The sequence below is a fragment of the Columba livia genome, chromosome 17 (genome assembly GCF_036013475.1).
Source record: "Columba livia isolate bColLiv1 breed racing homer chromosome 17, bColLiv1.pat.W.v2, whole genome shotgun sequence".
Classification (NCBI taxonomy): Eukaryota; Metazoa; Chordata; class Aves; order Columbiformes; family Columbidae; genus Columba; species Columba livia.
The window spans coordinates 8,713,521-8,735,941 of NC_088618.1; the positions used below are offsets into that span (position 1 = coordinate 8,713,521).

Consider the following 22,421-nt stretch of genomic DNA (forward strand, 5'->3'; position numbering starts at 1 on the left):
TGCACACACGGGTGCTCGGCCCCGCCCCCGCGCCGCCGATTGGCCGCACGGCGCGCGGCGGGGAGGGGGGCGTGGCGGCGCAGGGGAAGGCGGCGGGGAGGCGCGGCCGCCATCTTGTGCGTTGCCGGAGCCAGGCGAGGGCCCCAGCGCGGCGCCGCCCGACCCAGTGCTGCTCCCGCTGCAGCCGCCGCCGCAGCCAGGGCCGCTGGCTCCCGCCCGGGGGGCGGCGGCGGACGGCGGAGAGGAAGAGCTCAGTGCGGACAGGGGCCCCCCCGCGGGCCCGGCGGCGGCCCCTCCTCCCGCCGCTCCTCGCGTCCCTCCCCGCGGGTTTGTGGCGCTGCGCCGGGGGAGGATGAACGGAGGATAAATGGTGCCCAAGGCGGACAGCGGCACCTTCCTCCTCCTCTTCCTCCTGGTGCTGAGCATCACCGAGCCGCTGCGGCCAGGTAGGGGCGGCGGGGCCGGGGCTGCGGGTCCTCCCGGTTCTCCCTCCTGCGTGCGGGTGCGGGGGCACCGGGGCCGCCCCGGGGCTGGAGAGCGAGCGGCAGAGCCGGCCGGGGCAGCCCCGGCGAGCGGCGGGTGCGGAGCGGCCGGGGCCGGTTCCCTCCCGCCGGGCCCGGGCGGCAGGACGGTCCCGCTCGGGGGTGGCCGTGGCCCGGAGCCGGTCCCGGGCTCGGCGGGTGCGTTGGGCTCTGCCGGCGGCGTCTCTGCCGCTTCTTCGTACTTTTAAAAAGAGATGGGACCCGGCTTTGCCGTGGGGTGAAACGTCGGTCCCATGTGCCGGCTGGTGGGGTCTTGAGAGGATGCGAGTTTGGGTAAAAATATTAATTTGCACTTCGAAAGTTTAGGTAGAAAACTGCATAACCCCACAGGTAGTTAGCAGTGGAAATGTGGCAGCATGACTGAGTTTTCAGGTGCTTCTTACCCGCTGTTATGTTGCAGGCCTTGGATGCCAACAAAAACCTCTCTTTCAAAGTGCCATAGGATCATGCCAAAAGGAAAAAAACAACCCTGTTGCATCTCAGTTCACACGCCATCTCCCGAGTTCTGTTTTAGCTTCTTTTAGGGGAATAATTTAGTGATGGAGTTTGTGTGGTGGCTGCTAGGCACGGCGCTTTGAAACGTTAAGATGATTGACTTTGGAGAACTAGTTGATATTTGCTGTTTGAAAACTCATGTTTTTCTAGCAACATTGCTCAGTCAGAGTCTCTTTCTGGGTGCTGAACTCCTGGAGCTTGGCAGAGCCCTCACGTATCCCAGGCTGCTCTTGTCAACGAGCATCAGTAGCCCAGGCTGCCTGGAGCAGCTTTGCAGGTTTGGAAACTGTCCTCCCATCACACAGTGATTGCTCCTGGGTGATGCTCTCTCCTTTGTAAACAGGAGAGCAAGAATGATGGTGTGCTTGAAATCCCCTTGTTCTTTGTCTTTCAAAATAACTTTTATGACCCAGACTAATAAAGCAGTGTTAGCAAACCGTGTTTAAGCAAGTTCCCAGTACAGCTAAAGCACAATTGGGTCAGTGTAGGCAGTGTTATTGAAATAACTAACTTAGATGTTGAAACGGCTCTGTGTGTGCCTTGCTTTGTTGTAGCTTGTTTGTTTGGCAGTGCAGTGTATATGTGGTGCTTATGATACACTCTGAAGTAGCCAAAAAAGCCCCCAAGACCTTGGAGTTGCTAACCTAGTAGTGTTACAGCTAGAGGCTTTTATGTGGGAGAAAATACTATGTAAAATTGATTTCAAGCAGTTTCCTTCAAAGCTGGCACTAAGTGTTCCAGACAACTGAGCTGCTGGTTGAGAAGGTTCAGCAGAGATTCGTAGCTGTCTGTGTACTTCTACAGGTGGGTGCGTTTGACCCTGAACTCTGTTGGTGTTGAGCATTGTAGCCTCCTAGAAATTAGAAAATGGCATTTTTCCATGGTTTGTCAGAACATTTGTCACTCCAGTTTGATATCAGATCTCTGTCAGCAGCTGATGCTTGATGGATGAAGACAAGTTTTTCGCTGAGACTTGCTTCTTTAAGGCAAATTATTTTTTTTCACTGGTGCTCTAGTGTATCTACATGAGAGATTTGTGGTGCTGTAGCGACGTTGGCAGAAGCATCATTTTTTGAGAATGAGCCCTAACTCATCTGCTCAGCTTACACATCACTGGCTTTGAGGGTTCCTCTATGGCAACTCCATATGCGTTCCTGGAGTTATGCTTGGACCATATGTATTCCTGAACCTCAATGTGAGGTAATCCAACTGGTTGTAGTGTTGCAGCTGGAATTCCTCGCTGTATGAGGAATGTCTGAGTTCTGTTGGGAGGCTGCTGGTCTGTCCTGGTTCCTGGGAGGCTGGGGATGATGTGGTGGCTGAGCTGTCCATGGTGGTTCAGCTCCTTTCTCAAGCTGTGGCTTCAGTGTAGCCTCATGTCTTTTTGCCAATGTCGTTTGCTTTTCGGTTTACTTCATTTAATATCTGCAATCTCTTGTCTCAAATAGACCACTTGTTTAGTAGATTGAACAGTGTATGGGTTGATCCTAAAACAAAAGGTGCAAATAGGGAAAATCTGGCTCATGAAAGTACAGGGGATGCACAGAACCAAATTCATCATTTTAGTTAATGGTGAAGAAGTTTCCCTTGTATTTTGGGGGGGATTTCCTGAGAAAGAGAAGAGTATTTGGACTCAGAATTTATTTTCCTAGTGGTGTTTGTTTTTCTTTTTGCTTCTTTAAACCTGTGTATTGTAGCAACTGTCTTACTGGTTTAGAAAGGACGCCTGCAGCTTGCTGAGCTAAAATCTGTACTTGGAGCTATCAAATGAGTGCTGCAGAGCGATGGGAGGTTTTATGTACTCAGAGATGAATGTGTGGTCCCTTCACAATTCAGTCCCAGCGAATCAGGCACCTCTTTGTACTTCCATGTTAATTTGACACTAGCTTTCTATCCATGTTCTTGCTGTGCTCTTCAGATAAATGAAACCTTCTTTTAAGCCTCCTCAACTCTAGTATCTTTTCAGGCAATCTGAGAGGCAGTGATTTTATGTGGACCTATTTTTGCTGCATTTGGAGTGAGAAGGGTTTTGGTAAATTAGGAGATAAGTTAGCTAGAATTTCCTTTTCCTGATATTTCCACCTTGGTTACGTGTGTTTTCCGTCAGTGCCGTCACCAACAGCACCATGTACATCCAACATAACATGACATCAGCCCTACCTGTGTAGACTTGGGTTCCTGAAGCTACCATAGGCAGCCAGATTTTTCTGAGCCTGTGGACTTTTAATGGTAATTTTGTGCCCTTGAGAATCTCCACTTGGATATTTTTTGTCCCAGTGTTTCCCTTTTTCCCTTTCTAACTGTTTTGACCATAAGTGGCTGGTTTTGACTACTTGCCTGCTTTATAATGCATTGTTGAAAAAATGTGGGGTTTTTTTTGTTTGTTTGCTTGTTTTTAAACAGGGCATTTCTCCTCGAGTTGTTTTACTCGTTATGTGTTTGGAAGCTGCTAATGTGAACTTTTCCAACTATATAAATGTGCAGTGAAGGACTAACTTAATATTTCCTTTAAACATTTACTCGTATTCAGGTGCTTGTTTCTGGGAATATTTACCTCAGTAGGGTTTGACTTAATGATATGTTTTCTGGGACAACTCAGAACAACTACTAAAGGTTATTGAACTAGCTGGCTGTTTTCTTATGTGAAGAAATACAGGGTGTTTCAACAAGATGGACCCCAATTTGAAATCAAAATACTTTGAAATTGGGTCCATCTTTTTGAAACATCCTGTATTTCAGTGGTGTGTTAACTGAGTCACAGTAACCTGCGCTGGTGCTAGCTTGGATTTAGACCGAATTTCTGAACAGTAGTGCATTTCTGTTGGTTGTCTAAAAAGCATCAGAGATGTAAATTGTTATGAATTCAGTTTTGCAGCTCAGTTTGAGAGTATGTAAGAAGTTCCTGTTTCTGTTAACATCCCATTGCACAATTGAAAAGCAAAGGTTTTGGTGTCTTTATGTAACATTCGGAACTTAAACAGTCTGGAACGATCAGGACGACATGTTTCAGGATGATGTTTAGAGGATTAATTAAGATCATCATCGCTAAAGACAATAACATGTTTTCATATTTCTCTAACAAGAAACTGCTGCTTGCTAATGGAAAACACTTAAACATGGTCAGGCTTTATATTGGATTTTGTAATAGTGGTTTAGTACAGAGCCTTGTGAATGTAGGTCATCAGGCTTTCTTATTAGAGCGCTTGCCAGGCAGCTAAAAGCCAATTGAGTTCTTGTTCTTGCAGCGTTTTTTTTCTCCACTTCAAAGCGAGCTGGAGGAAGTAATTTCATTACCCAAGTTCTGGTTTTAAGATTTTTGCACAACTTGCCTAATTGGCAATACTTAGAAGGACTTGCCAATTAAAAAGCCCCATAACTTTAACTAAAGTTTGAACTCTCCGTGCGCTTTGGTGCTTGCCTGTGTGCAGCTGGTGGTTATGGTCTTACTGGCGGGGTGTTGGTATCCTGACACAACTGCCAAGGGTGTTTAAATTGCCAGCTCGTTCTTGTCACTTACTCAAAAGCTGTAGGTCTTAAATGCAAGGCAGAGCTGTTCAGAGTTGAAGTCTAAACAAACCCACAATCTACATCGTTTCAAGGTGATCCCCTTGTCTGCTGTGACTGAATGTGTCTGGTTTTGCCTGCTTTAATGTTATCGGTTAATTCAGTAGGAAGCCCAAATATATCAGTCGTAAAATGTGACCTGGGCTCAGCATTGCTCTGCTCTAAAGGAATTTCATTGGTAAGCAAATAGAAGCCCTTACTTTGCTCTTTGTTCACTGTCTCTACCTTAGTGAGAGCTGTGGCGAGTAATATTTGTCTGGTTCCGTGTTGTTGCTAACTGCAGTCCCTGGCTCTGTGTTCAGCTGAATTCCCAAGTGAGGGCTTCAGGGTGTGAGAGGCAGAAGGATTTTTTTTATCACAACTCCTCAGTTAGTTTTGCTGAAAGGAGGGCTGGCATGTCTTCTAGTCTTATATTCTCTCCTCATCCCCTTCTTAATCTACTGGTTTTAGTGTTTTTTTTTCTTACTATTGTTATATTATTGCGCCCTTTTCCTGGTGTTCCCATGCTCTGCTGTTTGCCGTTGTTACGAGTTGCAAAACGAGACTGATGGATTTGAAGTCTTTCTCACAGCTGCTATCAGCATAGCAGAGAGACATGGCAGAAGGTATCAGACCTTATTAGCAGGTCTGATACTTTAAGACTGGTAATTCTTGGTGTTAATTATGAGGCAAAATTTCTGAGGTGTGAGTGGGTTTGCTTACTAGCTATGGCCACAAAGGAGAAAAAAAGAGTCAGTAGGCAGAGAACTGTTTGCACGCTTTGTTCTGGTAAGTCATAAACCAGAAGGGGAGCTGGAGGGTTTGCAAACATGTGGCTTCTATATCCCCACAGTGATTTTGGTTGTAGAGGAAGGTGAGGCCAGAGCAGCAGAAGCGATGGAGAAGGGAGCGCTGCCGCAGGCTCTGCAGCAGGAGCAGGCGGCTGTGGAAGTGCTGCTGGTCTCCGGAGTCAGGGGGAGAGGCACAGCCAGCCTGAAGAGAAAATAACTTTAGATACCAAGTATAAAAGACGTAAACCCCCCGGTGAATGTCAGAAAACCAGCCAAGACTTCAATGAATTATTCTGTCCCCTGGAATTAGCTTTGTTAGGGCAGGTTTTGATGTTGAATTGTAATGCAAGAGTAGTAGCTACCTCTACAGTCTGTCCTTGAGTAATGCCTGAGTCTCTGTGTTTTTATGTGGTGATTTCTTGCAACTTTTATAAGGTCTCATTTCATTGTATGAGATGCATATAAATACCTCGTTATGTGATGAGCAGAACTTGGTGTTGTGCTCACACGCATTGCACCGCACAGAGCCGGTGTGTCCCACACCGAACTTGGGCTACCTGAAGTGTGGTCAGAGCAGGACCTGGAAACAGCTCAGTGGCATCGTCACTCCTGCCCTTCATGGGTTAACGTGTCTGCTCGAGTTTGGTTTTTAAAATGAAATAAGCTGTGAGGGGTTTTTGCACTGGTAGCCTGAACAAGGAAGCCTTTGAGATAGAAAAGAAACAGATTGCGGCTAATACCAGCTTGATGAGAGACTGCTGATCTTTGCCTGTGTGATCTCAAGGGCTAACCTGTGATGGGAGAAGGCTTGTTGATCTTTTGTTCTGTGTAGACTGATAGAAAGTTATGGCTAGAAAGTGCACTAAGAGATTGGGTCATCCGTCTTCATGTCCCAAAACAAAATCTGGTAAACGCAGGCAATTCTTGAAGATATTTGTATAGCACATTTTTAATGATTTCCTGTCACAGACTCCGAACACCAGATTCCTTTGCTAGGTCTAGCTGCTGGTCTGCTGCTCATTCTGCAGTTGCAGCTTATTCTTCCTGTCTAAATACAGCACCGTGCATGTGTCCTTGTTGTGCTGCAGTTACAAAGAACAGTTTGCTGGTGTCCCAAGACTGTCTGGGTGCCAAGACCCCCTGTTTTTTCAGCAGCGGTCAGTGTGGCAGGTGTCTGGCAGTGCCCGTCCCTTCCTGACTTTCTGCCCTTTGGAAGGGTTTATGTACCATTCATGTCCTTGCATGGCAGGCTCGCACTTTGGCGTTGCACTTCGCACTGTGGTTTTGTAGAGGACACATTGAGGAAAAATCACAGGTTGTTTGGTGAAGTAATTGGTGAGCTGTAGCAACTGAGTTGCTTAAAAACATGAGTTTGAGATTAACCTTTAGTCCTCGTTCCCCAAACTATGAAATGCTCTGGCATCTTCTGGTTTCCTGAGAAACGTTTTGATTTTGTACTAAAGGGTCAGCCTGCTAATTCTGGGTTTGATGAACAGCATTTTAATGGTATTTGCTATATTTGACTCCTAAGGACGCTGTTACCAGCGTTTGATGCCTACCGTTTAGATTATTTAGAAATACAATAGTAAGTTTAATGAAAATTGATAGTTGCCTGATTAACTATAGCTAAACAAAATAACATTCAACTTCCTAGTTAATTAAAATTACAATTGGTTGATCTAACAATTATATTTAGCTTCTGTTCTGTTTATTGATTAGCACTTGGCAATTGCCAGCCTGCTTAGTGGCTGGAAATGTAGAATTGGTTTTTGGTTGGTACTCTTGGGACATTCCCTTCTCTATTGTCCTTTAACGTACTGGTTTTTTTTTTTGTCACGTTTTCATTTGTGTAACTTTTTCTTATGTGTTTTTGTCTTTTGTGTGCCTCCTCTGCCCTGCTTCCTTGTACTTTTCCCAATATGAGACCAGTTACTTGGGGTACCCAGGGAAATTATTTGGGAAACAGAGCTAGTAGGAAAATGGGATTAAATGTCATTCCTGGCAGAACAATGCTGCGTGTTCTGGGCTGGCTGTGTCTGTGTTTTCCTGAGGGAGCTTCAGGTGTCACTTTGAAATGCTGAAGTTCGTATTTTGACACTCCAATCTGCATTGCAAAGTGGGCAGCTGAGGTTTGAAGTGTGTGAGCGCAGCCCTTGGATCCATGTGGGGGCTCCACTCCAGCCCAACTGGGGCTCCCCCAGCCCAGCTCTTACCCCCAAGCTCTGGGGTGATACGGGGGGTGTCAGGCGTTGCCTTTGCACGAGTGAGATTGATTTTACATAACACTGAGTTAGTGTTGTCCTTTGGTGTCTGTATGTTTTGTCTGTGCTAATATTTCCTAAGCGATTTCCATATGAACCTTTCTTCTAACTGAAAAGTAGTATGTTCTATTTTATACACTGTAAAAGAAAACAATCCTGCTTCTCACACCTGCTTGGTTTGAGTTTGTGCCCGAGCAGTGTTGTGCATTGTATATGCTAAACCTCTAAAACATGTTACAACTTCTTTTAATCTAGGGATGGTCAAAACTGCATTTGTGTTTCTATGGAATTTGTGAAATTGTTTGTCATGCTTGAATTAGTCCTTACTGATTAAAATAAAATAACACAAATGTTCTTTATGAGTGAGATCTTGGAAAAATCTTTATGAAAAATCAGGGATCTTGCAGGAGCGAGATCTGAGTGCAAAGACTTAATCAGAAGCGTTGTCCCCCCTGGTTCTGGTAGTAAGCAGACTGCAGAGAAATGGTCAAAGGAAGCGGTAGTATGAGTGCTCATCTGTGTCTTTCTGAGCAACAGTGGAGTTGAATGTAATTCAAAAGCTAAAATTGACCCAGATCCAGTTTCATGTTGTAGTACCTGACACAGGTGCACAGCATAAGCTGCTGGAAGAGCTGAAGAATGCTGGTGGTACTGGGATGGTTAGAAGGTGTGGGGAATGAGACTTCTTATAAATTGGTTGGACGTGTATTTGCTGGCTTCTGATAGAAATATGAAATGTAGGGGGTTGATATATGAAATTTCCGCTCAGTTATTGGTTTTACTGTGGGAGAAGGAAGGACAGTGTCTCGTACAGCGTGGACGGATGCAGTGGTGGTGACATCGCTGCATTCCTGCCGTGTTCAGCTCCAGCTGAGCAGGGGATGATATTCAAAGCGTGAACCATTTGGTCTGGTACGCGACAGCCACTGCACCAGCTACCGTGCAAAGGATAAAATAGGTTTTACGTACTTGAGGTCAGAATATTTCTGTATATCGAGTTTTTGCTTTTAAGTGTTCTAGGTGCTTGCTCATCAAGTCTTGTACAAGGTGTGAAGAAAAAAATGAAACAAGAGGAAAAGCTTTTTTTTTTTTAGTGTGACCTGCATTTCAGCAGTGCTCATGTGCAGGTTTCCTGTCCTCGTGAATTGTTAGATTCTTGTTTAAGACCATGACCTTCCCTAGGGCCATGTAGAAAGCTTATTCCATGTTCCTTTGGTTTTGAAATTAAGAAATTACGTTAGTTTTTGGAGAGTGGAGTAGTTAAAAATTCCTGATTTCATAGATAGGATTTTGTCACCTGTTTTCTTGGCATTTTAGGCTATTGCAGTTCCTTGTGTATTCTAAATACATACTTGGTCTGAAATTGTGTATTTTAATTAGATTTGTTTGGATTGCTCATGTGCTGGAAGTTTAAGGATATACTTAAATACTATTGAATCCTGTACCCAAAAAAACTCACCACCACCAAAACCCCACAACCTTTTTTGTTTTCCTCCAAAGTAGCAACATGTTGTATTGTTGAAAGTAGAAGGGCTTGCTAATACTGTTGAGATCTGGCAATTCCTACTTTCAATTTGACGGTGGCTATACATTAGCCTCGATTGCTCTGACAGTCCTCGAATTGCTGTTATCATGTTTCCTCTGAATACGCTTCTTGTTGAGACGTGATCTAAAGAAAATACTAATACAGGTAGTGTAAAACTTTGGATTTAAATTTTTCTTTCTGCTGTGGAAAACTCTGTTATAGACTATTTGTTTCTTCTAGCATTTTTTTTTTAAACACATATAGTTTATTTGGTCAAAAGGAATACAGCTTCTTTCCATGGTGATACTTCTTGAGTGAAAACTGTTTCTTATAGAAAGAAATATTGATCTGAGCTGGCTTGATAGGATGTGTACTTTTCTAATTCTTAGAATACACTTGGAAGAGGAGATGAACTAATCTCACATGCTTAGATTTTTTTGGGTAGGCAATTAGAAGGTAATTGCTTAAGACAGAGGAGTACTGCCTGGATCACGTTTGTTGGTAGTTTCTCTAGGTCACTTTTCAGAGGCTTTCCAACAAGCAGCTTGCACGTAGACTGTCAAAAACTGAAAAAGGAAATGTTCCTGGTGTTCATATACTTCTGATTGCCAGACTGGTCCTTCTAGGGTTGCAGGCACCACTGTGTAGTTCTGAACATCCCAGAGGTGACTCTGACATGTGCTGGAGATGATACCCGGTGAAAGCCCAGTGCAGACACTTTCTGGGAGGAAGGAGGTGCAGGCAAGGGTGCCCCACTTGTCCAGACAGAGCTGAGAACCTGATGCTTTTCCATGGTCAGAATGGCCCTGCTCTCTGAAGAATTGCAAATGAGCAAGAAGGGTATGTGTCCATTAATATGATGTTTTGGGGGATTTAGATGCAATGGAGCATGAGGATCTTGCCATAAAAGCTATGTTTAGAAGAAGGTGAAGGTTTGAGGTGAGGATTTAGGATGAAACTTGAAAGTAGCTACGCTGAGGTACCCAGGTAGTCCTGTGAATTCAGGTATTTGTGGTGTATGTGGGATGATCTGTCTGTCCCAGCCTCGGTGTATGGGTTGTAGGGAGAAAGTACTGTTTGTGATGGTGCTTTTTTCTGGTCAGAATCCACGACTTGCTGAGTACTTCGCTACTGGTGCTGTTCTTAATGGACCTTTTTTTCTGTTGCTGCATTTGTTGGGAGAATTAATATGTTGTGTACAAGACCATATTTCAATTCTGTGTGAGGAATAGTGCTGTTTTCTTAGCATCCATGAGCACGTATTATAAGTAATGGGGTTTAACGAAACCTGGAATCCAATGGACCTGTCACCTCTGTCCCTATATGTAGGACCTACCCTTGCCTGACACCACTGATTTAATAAGGCCATGGCAACCTCATGTCCCCTCTGTCTGTCCACCATACGTCCTCTGGTATGAAGAAACTGGGAGTCCTGCAGGGTCTGGTGGAAGGGTCTGGTTACCCCAGCTCCCCCCATCCCTCCTGCCAGCTGGGCAGCACCCCCACTGCAGCACTGTACAGATGTGCAGATGTGCAGGCAGCTGCTGAGCAGTGCAAACCACATGGGGGTTTCCTGCCCTCTGAAGCTTAAGGCTGTCATCGTTTCCTTCCCTTGTGCTGGCTCTAGGCTTTCCAAAACTCACTCTGCATTTTTCTGGTCTTGACTTCTTTCTCAAGCTTGCTTGAAATTGTTTAGTGGACTTACTTGTGAGGTGTGATTGGCACTTCTGCTGATTCACTTACTGATCGAGCCTTCTTTAGGGAAAGGGTCAAAAATGTGGTGCTGCACAGGTTTAGATCACTTGTCACTGCTGTACTAAAACACTTAAGTCCCACCTAAGGCTGTACAAAACATCTGAAGTCCTGAACAAGGTTGTTAGTATATAGAAACTGTAGGCTTTAATTTTGAGCTGTATTAAAGGGTTCTTGAGTACCCATGGCTTTGGTTTTGTTTGTGCTGAGTGCTCTTTGTGCCAGTGCTGTATTTTGCTTTTCCCTTCTGCCTATTTACTTACTATCATAATATAGCAGTTTCTCAAGGAGGAAAAAAAATGCAAGCCTGTTGCTTAGCTGGTATCCTCACTACAATGAAAACAGCTGTTTCTCAGTCTGGAAGACCGCGTCACCTAATTCACACTATTTTTTTGGCTTAGTTCAAGTAGCGAGGCTTGGTTTGTGTTTGGTTGTAGCAGTACTGGGGAACTGGGAAAGATTCTGTTTAAGTCTTAGGAATAAGCGTCCACATTCATAGAGCATGCAGTCTGTATTTTCTAAGTCTTAGGAAATAATAGCCAGGGTTCCCATTCAAGCAGCTCTGATGTTGCTGTAGCTGAATGCTGGCTCTCTTGCACTGCCTTCGCTTTTTTTTTATCCTTACTGGCATTGAGTCTGCCCTCCAGACAAAGAGCAGACAATGAATTGCAGTGAATGACACTTGTGAGCAAGGAGAAACTGGGTCAGTTCCAAGCTCGTGCAGGGTGTAGGTATAATATCGATGTGAGGGGAAGGAGGCTGCTGCTATTCCTCACTGTGCTGTAAACATCTATTGATGGATGTTGGGGTCATCCAGCATAAATTACTGTGACAGAACACTGAGTAATACAGAATGTTCATTAGAGTTATTCATTAAGGATTTACAGTTTTCAGCTGGAGTGCTGTCACAGTTTTAATTACTTCATGAAACTGCATGCTGAGGTCATGCAGAAGATGCCGATGGCTCTAACATGTATTACTTATTTTTGGAAGTGATGTGTTCCTAGTAAATGGGATTATAACTTCAGAATCTCTAATTTTCAGGAGCTGGAATTAAATTTGCGAACAGGTGTGGGCTCTGTGCATGGCATGGAGCCTTTTTTTTTTCCTGGGCTCCGTGCCATTGTGTTTTCATACCCTCCTCCATGTACTCGGGCCGTGATGAACCAAACCTACGTGACGTAAGGGTCGTGCTTAGGCGTGATTTGAGTAACGCAGGTGAATGGCTGAGCATTTTATCTTCTGGAGGACTGAACATGAAAGTGGAGTGTTCTGTTCTTCTTTGGCTTTTTAATTCTTCTGTAGGTTTTTCGTTTTAGTTATTCTATGGGTCTTTAATTTGAAGACAGTAAATGGGACGAGTTTCATTGAGAAGCTTTAATAAACTTAATCTATGGAATTGATAGTTATCTGATGGTGATTTGTGAGTGTCGCAAATAGTTTTCTTCTCTGGAAATAAGGTGGTGTTATCATAGTCTTTTTCTTCTACTGCAGCTTTGTTAAAAGTACTGTATGTTCTCCCTCTGCTACACTGGATGGTGTGGTGAGTAGTTTAAGGATAAATTTAAAAATGTGGTGGAAATAAGGTTCACCAAGTGGCATGAAGAAGCCTGCTGGGGGCTGGATGGGTAGTGAAAGCGTCTCTGGGATCTGGAGCTGCGGGGAAATCCTATTTAGGTCTGGCTGCGCTTGCCTTTGTGTGGGATCAGCGATACCTCAAAGACAAGCTAAAAACAAGAAAAGCTGTTCAAAGGCAGTGTCAAACATCCTCAAGTGCAGTTTGAAGCAGATGCTGTCACAGAGCCCTGTTGAGCAGGGGCCAGGCAGGACCGTCACGCTCTGTACGAGCTGCAGATTTTCAGGAGCCGTGAGCAAGATACGGCGCCTTCTCTGGTGAACTGCACCTGTGGACTTGAGAGAAGTCCAGGATGTGAAAAATGCTTTTCAACCACAGAGGACTAGCTTAAGGACAGGTTTTTTCACATATCTACTGAGGGTTAAATTAAGAAAACTATTATGTTATTGTTATTATGAGAATATTAAGAATATTTTAAAATTTCTGTTAATCAATTAAATCCCAGTCTAGAGAAATATTGGTTGTGTTATGCTTCCTCTTGAGCATAAATATAAGATATGGAGCTGGATGTGTTTTTGTGATGATGATGTGTGTGGTGTTCCTTTAATTATTTGTTTCTGATGCGCGTTTGCAGGCATTTGTTGAGCACTGGGTGTTAAGCAAAACCTCTGGGAGCTAAGGGCTTCGGGGTTAGACTTCTTGCTGAAAATTCTAGGATCTCTGATCATGCTCGTACGGTTTAACATGGGTCAGGTTATATAGAAACAATGATTTAAGAAAAGAGCAATAAGTAAACTTATTCTTAAATGTGTTAAAATATGGTAGTGCAACATGTAGGTGCAGGTCTTGTCTTAAGTATGTAGGTTTAGTATTATAAAATATAAGACAGACCTGTTGAGCAAGTTCAAATCTGAATAAGAAGAGTTACTGGCCTAAGCACTTTAGTTAGAGTTTTTGTTAATGCTTAATCAGCTTTTGATAGCTGTAATTGCCTCTTCAAACCTGAACAGAATATTCTCTTGCAGGTTGGTTCCTCTGGTTTGGGACAATGAGTGGCTTACACTGAGAAAGCAGGAAGTATTCTTGTCTTTTGTTTTCCTTCACTCTGTAAATAAAAATTATGCTAGAGAGTCTACCAGATTGAAACTTGAGAAATGTGACCAAAATAAGTACACGTGAGGTACAAACAAAAGCGCCATTGTTCATTGAAAGCTTACGTAGAAAACCAAACCATGTACTTTGACCTTATCTTTTCCAGTACATGTATTTCAGAGTAATAGCTTATAATTGCAATAACCTCAAATGCTGAGTTTGTGCATTCAATCAAATTTCAATTTCCATACAAATGAAGCTCAGCAGACAAGAAAAAACAATTCGTGTAGCAAATGAAAAGTGGCATTTCTTTGTATTAAAAACTGAAATATATTCAAATCTATACTATCTATGTAAATGTTAAAATCTCACGTGCATCTGTAGTCTTAGCTACCAAAAGAATATCTTAGTATATCAGAATTTACTGGCTGGTGAATCTCTTTAATAAAGAGAAGTTAAGTCATTGCAACTGAAGGAACCCAAACTTTCATAGTCAGTGATTGCAGTCACTGAGTTTAATCTCTGTATTAAAGCACTCTCCTGAATTAAGGTTTATGTTTTGGAGGCTTTAGTTTAGGACTCTGGCTCCTCATCAGTACCTCGTAAATTGTGAATTGCCAAGACATCAGGGTTTCTGTACTGCTAGTGGTACAAAACACTGCTAGTGGTGGTGGTTTTTTCCACTGGTTTCTGTAATCTTCATTACCTTGAAAATATAAGGGTGAAATTTAGGTTTTAAAAACTGTGTGTCCACCTAATGCTTTACAAATTGATATTGGGTTTTTCGGCCTTCACTTAATCAGGTTTTATCTTGGTTATATATTGAGCTTGTAGAACTGATACATGGTCTGAACCTGATTTTAATTTTGCTTTTCCTCTTTTTAGATAGAGTTCTGTAAAACTCCCTCTGGTCAATGTGTAGCTCTTCATAAACTGTTGCTAGAGAGAAGAAGTGAAGTGAGAATACACGGTAGTTAATTGTTGGTACTTCTGAAAGACAAATGTTCGTTTGGGTAGGTCTGTGCTGGTCAACCAGCAGGTTGCTTGGATTTTTGGGGAGAAACGCAGTGGTGTTGGGACAGTGTGGAAGCACAGGCAGGACAGCCAACTTCTGCTCGGGGGCTCAGCTGATCTGTAGTCTTTGGCAAGCTCTGTAGCTTTTCTGTACTTGGTTGTAAGCACGGCCAGGAGGATGCGGCGGTTGGTGAGATTGAGGGTTAATGTTGTAGAAAGGCTTTGAGACAACAAAGCAGAGAGACTGTAATGGCACCTTGCTGCTTGGGGTGTTTTCACATCCTCACACTGCTTGAACTTTGCGATGTTTTATAAGCTTATTTTATGTATAGTTCAAAGCCTACAGTTGCTGCTGTTTCCAGTGTTTAATGTGCCTCTCTTCTTCCCAGCAAATGCCAGATGAATTTAATTGCTCTAAAATGAGATTTCAGTCTACCAAGTTTTACACTGTAGCATAGCAAAGACTGTGTTTGATTGTTCAAAGAAAAAAAAAAGCCTTTTGTGTTAGAATTTCATATGTGAATCATAATACTGACAGTGTAACTCATCACATTGTACCTGGATGCTGGAGGTGGTTGTATTTCCATTTTTTTCACTTCTAGGCAGTTGTTGATGCCGTCAGCTGATGTTGTATCAGTGCCTCTGCTCCAACAGCTGCTTCCTTTGGCTGAACTTGTGCCGTTACGTACTTTTTAACAATATGGAAAATAGAGAAAGTTTCTGCTTTAACACTGGTGAAAATACATGTTTTTAGTGCTCCTAGGAGGTGATAGTTTAAAATTCTTCATCCTTCCTTGCTGTGACTTACCATCAACAGCTATGAACAGTGTGGGGTATCTGACTTCAGGGGCAGAAGTGGGACTGCTATTTTTTAAACTTTGCTATTCTTTTGAAGAACTGGTAACATTATATGAGTCAAGAAGCAGCTTTTGTTTACCACACTCCTGAAAAGTACAAAGTCTGACTGTGTGTTAAGCCATTACTTGCATTTCAGGAAGGATGGCTGGTTACGTTGTGTTGTCCTGTTGGTTGCTGCTGCTCATGTATCTTCGTGAATCCCGTTGTGCTGCTGGCAGCCTGACTTGCCTTTTCTGCCGCAAGGAGACGGGCTTGAAATGTTTTCATTCTTATGCTGTTTTGACTTAAAAATAGGCAACTGAAATAATGCTTGACAGGGTTGTGGAGACGAGCACCTATCCTGTGCAGCCTCACCTATCCCAAATTTCTCTATTCCTTGGCTGGGTATCTTGGAGGTTCTTTACAGGCTTTCATCAGTCTTTGTATGTTGATGTGCTCTGCTCTGGGACTCCTGAGCCTGGCTAAACCACAATAGTGGGACAGTTGAGATGAAACTCTTCCAGGAACTGCATGATGGTTTATGTAGTTCAATAACACACAGGGATATGGGCCCTGGATCAGGATGGCTCAGGAGGTGTTATTGGCAGTGTTTGCAGAACATGGAGATTTTCATTTTACAGTATTTCTTTTAGTGCCACTTTTTTCCCCCCTCCACAATATAATTGCATAGAAGTTCGTGTTCCTTGGTTAGAAATAATTAGTGCATGTGACATAGCATGGTTTCCATTGGGAACAACTGTTCAGCTGTTTTGAGTGGTGTTTCACAGAAGTGTTTTGTACTCTTCCCTGTATCCACATTCTTCAGCGAGGAGTGTCTGCAGTGCAGGAAGTGATGACATTATGGCATGTAACTGGCATTTTTTAAGTGCCCATAATATTGGGATGGAGTCATCCCTTTATCTGAACCAGTCATATGTAATTGTACATAAAATAGTAGTTGCACGTATGAAATTGTAGAAGGACAAAAGTGTTTCTTCCTGTTTTTCCCATGTGCATGTTGGTGTGTGGTGCTTTCCTGGTGCCCGCTGCCTGTGAAACCAGCAGGCTGTTGAATAGATTTCTTCGCTGGTTGTGTGCGTGACTTCCATTAAAAGCAAGCAGTTAAAAAAATTAAGGGTCTACTTAAATTAACTTTTGCCGTAACTACAGTTGAATGCAATGGAAAACCGAAGGTGGGCTGACAACAGTCTTCCATGTGTTAAAATACCTACCACAGGCTCCAGTATAGATTTTTGTACTTAAAACTATGATAGTAGAGCTTTCGAAGAAACCTTCCACTGTGTGCTGACATTGTGCAAAAGTGGTGAAAGACGCTGCAATGATTTACTGAAGAGTCAATGCTTTTCTGTGAACTTGAAATTTGCGTAGTTTAAATTTCACCCGGAGTTGTGTGGGGTTTTTTTTTTTGGTTTGTTGTGGGTTTTTTTTGTTGTTGTTAAATTTGATTACGCATTTTGCTTGTGCTCTTTCAGTGTTAGCAGTTTGGACTGCGTAAAACTCTAAAAATGGGTGAGACCGCTCTCCTCGGGCTGCAGGGTCTGTTGTTGGCGGTTGTCTGGCAGGTCTGGCTGAGTTCTTGGCCATTTCCTGACCTGAGCGTTTGCTCCGAGTAGGCGGTTGCTAAGAGGATGTGCCTGCTTTTCTTTTTCTAGAAGAGCAGGTCTGTTTTTTGAAAAGAAACCGGTACTAGAACTGGATTTTAGCCTAACATTGAATTAGAAGCCTATTATCAATATCCTGCGCCAATTACCATGTGTACAGGTACAGCTTTCATTGAGAGTGCATGATGACTGGTTTTATTATATTGTGCCTGGTCATGCTGACTGAACACTTAAATGTGACCTCTGTCTACATTTAGTTTAGACATGTGTTTCCAGAAGGTAACAACTGCAATTACAGCTCTTTTCTTAGGTTGTAGACAGTGGAAGAGGGAATATATCCCTGTATTTTAAATCTTCTCTTAGAGAATTCTCCCTGCAAAACAGTTACCTACTTGATTCTTTCAAAATCAGGGATGAGCATGTTTTACTTTAAAACACTTTTAAAATTTTCTGTTTGTTTTTATCTGAATGTAGCTTACCTGGGATTGTTGTAGCTTGTTCGAAAACATTGGTTGGAAAATGGACAACCGCCATCCAGGAGAAAGATGGATGGCGATGGTCTGGCGAGAAAGGGAGCCTATGGGTGCTCGTGGCGACTTGCAGACCTGCTGTCTGTACACAAGCTTGGAATTGTTCACTTACATAGACAGGTGGTTTATTTTTCTTTTTCCCCTGCGAGATGTTTTGAGGGACACAAAATGAAGCTGAATTACTAGGTTCTGACATTTGATAGATGGAGTTGATACAAAAAAGCTTTAAAAAGTTGTACTTTTTATAATGCTAATTAGGTTTGACAGTGTGATGGCAAGTAGGCAGTACTCTTACAGAAGCAGGAACTACATGTTTGCAGATATTGCCAATTTCTTGTAAAGGATGTGTTCATATGGGAAAATTCTACAAAAGAGCTTGAGCTAGAAAGTGCAAACAGGTTCATGGATATGGAAATAGTTCTGTGAAATGGCTCTAAATCGGGCTGGACATTTGCACAAGTCTAGCAGGTCCTGGCATATATAGCGATTAGAATGGAAATGGGATTCTGAATTTGCTGCGTAATCTAGCACTTAATTACCATAGCATATTTTTGTTGAACCTTGCTTCTGAGTAAAGTGAACAAGTAGTCCTCAGTGCCCCACAAGAAGTGGATGGGTAGCGCTGTGTGATAGCTGCTCGCATGGTATCTTTATCAGGAAGTTTTTACTGTGGATGTCAGAGAGGATTATTTCCCAAGCACTGGCAGCCGGCCCTCCTGTCTATTAAAACCACAAACACGCACTTTAAAACATGGAAGCGATTTGAAACAAAGCAGTTTTTAACAAGGCTGAGTTATCCTGCGGTTTTGTCCATTACACTTCAGTGATACGTTACATGACAGATGATTAATATATGTATAGACTTGCACAAATAAATAACACTTCAAACCAAGCAGAATTTTCTTCTTTCACAGAGCTCCGCTGCATCCCCGGGCAGTTTGCGTGCCGGAGCGGTACCATCCAGTGCATCCCCTCCAACTGGCAGTGCGATGGGTGGCCCACCTGCGAAGACGAGAGTGACGAAGTTGACTGTCCAGGTAGGGGAAGAGGAGAAGATGGCTCATCCCACTGTCAGCTTGTTTTACAACAGTATTTTGACTGTTTAAGATCGCTTGCTTGTTTTTGTTTGAAAGTGGAGATTGTTTGGTAAACTGTAGGCATTATTTACAAACTTTGAGTTGGCTTCTCTTCCTTTTGTGCAACTAATGCTACAGACTCTTTTTTTACTTGTCTGGATTATCCTTCCATTCGTACAGTCAGAGTAGGTTTCCTGGGGATGAGGAGAGTTCATAGTCTGAAAAGAGACTTCCATGACAAGGACAGTCATGTTGCAGTTAAACAAAAATGACACATAGGCCTGTGGTTAAATTCAGAATTACTGTTTTGGTGGCATGAGTGTATCACTGAAACTGTGCTGAGTGATGTTGTTGGACTTCACCTAGGTAGAGAGCTTGTTTTATTGCTCCCTCTTCTGCTAATGCTGCTTGTGCTTAAGTAGAGAACTTTGTTCTGCCAAACCAGCTGGTTGTATTTATTCTTCAAACTCTTGCGATCAAATGCTGTCAGGACCTTATCACCAGCAGTGGTTCTCTGCTAAAGCTACTGCATACTGAGCTGTCTTTAAAAAACAAGCAAACAATTTTTTTTTTTATTATGAATATATACTCACAGTTTTGAACATTTCCATATATTCTGACAAACAGGCCAGTGCAACCCTATTTCTGTGTGTCATGAAAGTGAAGGGACCTGTAGTTTGTTTTTTTGCTAAGGACAACCTGAAATCATTAATTCAGCTGTGGCATAATTGAAAACTTTCATCTCCACAGTGTAACTAAATTAAATTCAAAAACTGCTTGAACTAAATTACCTAATTTACTTGGGAGAGAATGGCATGAACTTGGTGGCATTGCCATCACAACATTCAGTCTGTCATCATTCTGAGTTTTGAGCTATTTTAGAGAAGCGTTACAAAACAGTACTATAGGTATTTTACAGCAACAAGCTCTTCTAAATATTCATATTTTCTAGTGGAATTAGAGAAGTAAATCTAACACTCAAACCTTGTGCTATAGTTAGCCATCTCCCTAGTGTGTGTTATGCACAAATAATTAAAAAAATGTGTTCAGTGCTCTTTCTAGAAAGCTTTTGGCTCGTTTGTGTGATAGAGATTTGCAGCATGGGGGGAAGAATGGTGGGTAGTTTATTCTGATATTGAACATTAAGCTGTGCCATTGATATTCTGTTTAAGGTTATTCTTTACAATGTGGATGTCCTAAAGAAAGATGCTTTTATAGTTGTGCTGTTACTCTTCTTCCTTTTTAGCTTACTTTGGCCAAATGTGAAAAACTAAGGACCTAGTAAAGTGCTGAACATTAATGGAAGTCAATGGCTTGGGGAAAGCAGAGTCATGTTAATGTTGGGATTTACTCAAAAAGCACTGAAGGCTTCAGTTGTGGGAATATTGGAACATGCACATTAGCAGAAAAGAGTACTTTTACCTTGTATTGGTTTGAAATTTAAGTTGTTGCACGGAGGATGCAAGAAGGTGATGTTGACTCAAGAACTAGAGTTACAAAGCATATTTGATATATGGCTAGGAAGAGGGTTTTATGAAAGTAACATTTCTCACTAGATAGGCTTCTGCTTTTGTGTTTGGGATCTAGGTCTCACTGGACTGTCTGGCCTAATGTGATGAGAAGAAGTGTGAGAAATAAAAGGAGATGGATAGGAGAGACTTGATTGCAACATGTCTGTGTGCAGGAAGAGGAGAAATACATACAGAAAGAATGCCAGAGAGGAAAATGATGGACAGCATAGAGAAGGAAAGTGCTCTACTTGATGAAAAGAGTAATTGGATAAGTAATTGGTGAAAAGGCTGTGCTCAGTAAAATAGCCAGAAAGCTAGGTGTGGTGGTTGTGAAAGAAGTGAGTTTTGCACAGTAATGCAAGGAGAGTAGCCAGCAAATCAGAGGAACAAGAACTACTGGCGTGGGATGTAAAAACTCTGTTATATCTGTGACAAAAAACTGGTGGGATAGTGTTGTGACCTGAAATGGATGTTGAAGGGCATGTGTTGTTCAGAACTGTCAAGGATAAGGACAGGTTGGTGTGCTGGTGTGCATGTGAATGGAATGCTGGAGAATAAAAAGGAATAGCGTGAATGAAAGCGGATCTGAGGATAAGTTTGGAAGAGCACAGTTCTCTTACTTTGGGGAAAGCAATACATGTGTATCAGTCATAGGAGAGACTAAGTTCTGAGATGTTCATTGGGGAGCTAATGCTACTACTAATAATAGCATGTAGTCATACTCAGGAGTGATAACTTTCTTTTTTGGCCATTGAATTAACAAGGAATGATGCAGCTTTAAATTTAGAAAATACCTGTGAATGATGCAGTCATGAGATGAGTCAGCTAAATTTAAATACTTTTTAATTAATGTTCTTAATTTCCATAAAAGCAGACTGAACACTAAAAGAACTAGTTAGTGAAGTCACCTGGACTTGTGAAACTTGGAGAATTAAAATGTCTTTAAATTATAAGGCATGAAATCTCTCTGAAGCATGAAAAGAAAGCTTGCGAGAAAGGGCTCTGAATTTGGTTGGGAAGCTTGTTTCTTTCCAGCATTTGCTCTACTAATGACACACTCCAGTGTGAGCAACTCCGAAAAGGTCAGTGGCGGTGAACTGGGGTTTTGTGGTGGTGAGGAAGGTGTTTCAGTGACTCCTTAGTCATGTTGGTATTTCCGAAGGTGTAATGCAAAGCCATTGTAAGTTACCTGGCACTGTCCGTTTAGTTCACTGTGTTCACAAAGTTCCTATTAAAATAACAGGATCATTAATAAATTAGTTTCTTAACCATATGCTGTCTTAAGTACAAGAAACACTCCAAACCCTACAACTTTTTTGTTAGGATAATTTCTTCTGGCATTTTTTTCAGAGCACAATTAGGTAAGACATTAATTCACTGACATTCTGAGTAAGTGTATGAAATGCCTATTTTTGCTAGACCATATATTTCTCTGAAGACAGTCGTCATAGCTCTTTTTATTCTTACTGTCTCTTTTCAGAATGACCATTTTCCTTTAAAACACAGAATTCCTTTCAGTCCCAACCTTGCGATGTGTAAAGTGCTATTCGCCCTGCCCTCCCCACGAGCACACAAATGTTAGTGGAATCTGCAGCAGTGATTACCCTCGGTTCATCTCTCTGGTAGAGTAAAGCTGTTGGCCGCTTGTTCTTGTGAGCGTGCCAGAAATTGCGGGGAGGGTTTATGTAGCATGTGCCTGCAACTCTCTTCTACTTAAGCAGTGGAGACTTGAAGTTTGTGAACTGTTCCATATCGACAGTTATTGATCCTAAAAATAGTTTCTCTTAAAGTGGTGTATTCTGTGAAACTGTAGAAACAGGCATTAATATCTTAAACGGGGACTCTTGCAAATTGGAATTTATTGTTTCTACTCACTTCCTCTCACATTTCTATACAAGTAATCAACGTAGTAACATAACTTTTCCACTTCTGTAAAAGTTCTGTATTTAAACCCATGAGAAGGAAGGGCCCTGCCGTTTGCCTTTTATTGCTCATTGGATTTCCAGCTTTGCTTCTACCAGAATATCAGATCAGCTTGGGAGCCTGATTTGTTTCAGAAACAGTCTTGCTAGGAACTGTAAATGCTGATCTGGAGCAATGTCATCTTGTATGCTTATACATTGTAATATTATTAAGGACTTCCCCACATATGGTATCAGGAAGAAATGTGCAGACTTGGAGGCCACTTGCCCCAGCACATGCACACTGTGTTATTTTTGGGTCTGCTCAGTGTCTTTTCTGGATCCAGCTGAAG

General features: G+C 42.4%; 1 protein-coding gene across 2 annotated transcripts in view; it reads left to right on the forward strand.

Moving 5' to 3' along the window:
* The first annotated feature begins 127 nt into the window (after window positions 1–127).
* Window positions 128–22,421, forward strand: part of DGCR2 (DiGeorge syndrome critical region gene 2) — a 40,359-nt gene continuing 18,065 nt past the window's right edge. Inside the window, exons 1-2 of one of the 2 annotated variants that reach the window (XM_065033115.1) lie at window positions 128–446; window positions 18,495–18,617. In XM_065033115.1, coding sequence (XP_064889187.1) covers window positions 368–446; window positions 18,495–18,617 — 202 coding nt within the window. In that variant the 5' untranslated portion in view covers window positions 128–367. The remainder of the gene's footprint in view (window positions 447–18,494; window positions 18,618–22,421) is intronic. The other variant, XM_065033116.1, reaches the window with a different exon arrangement.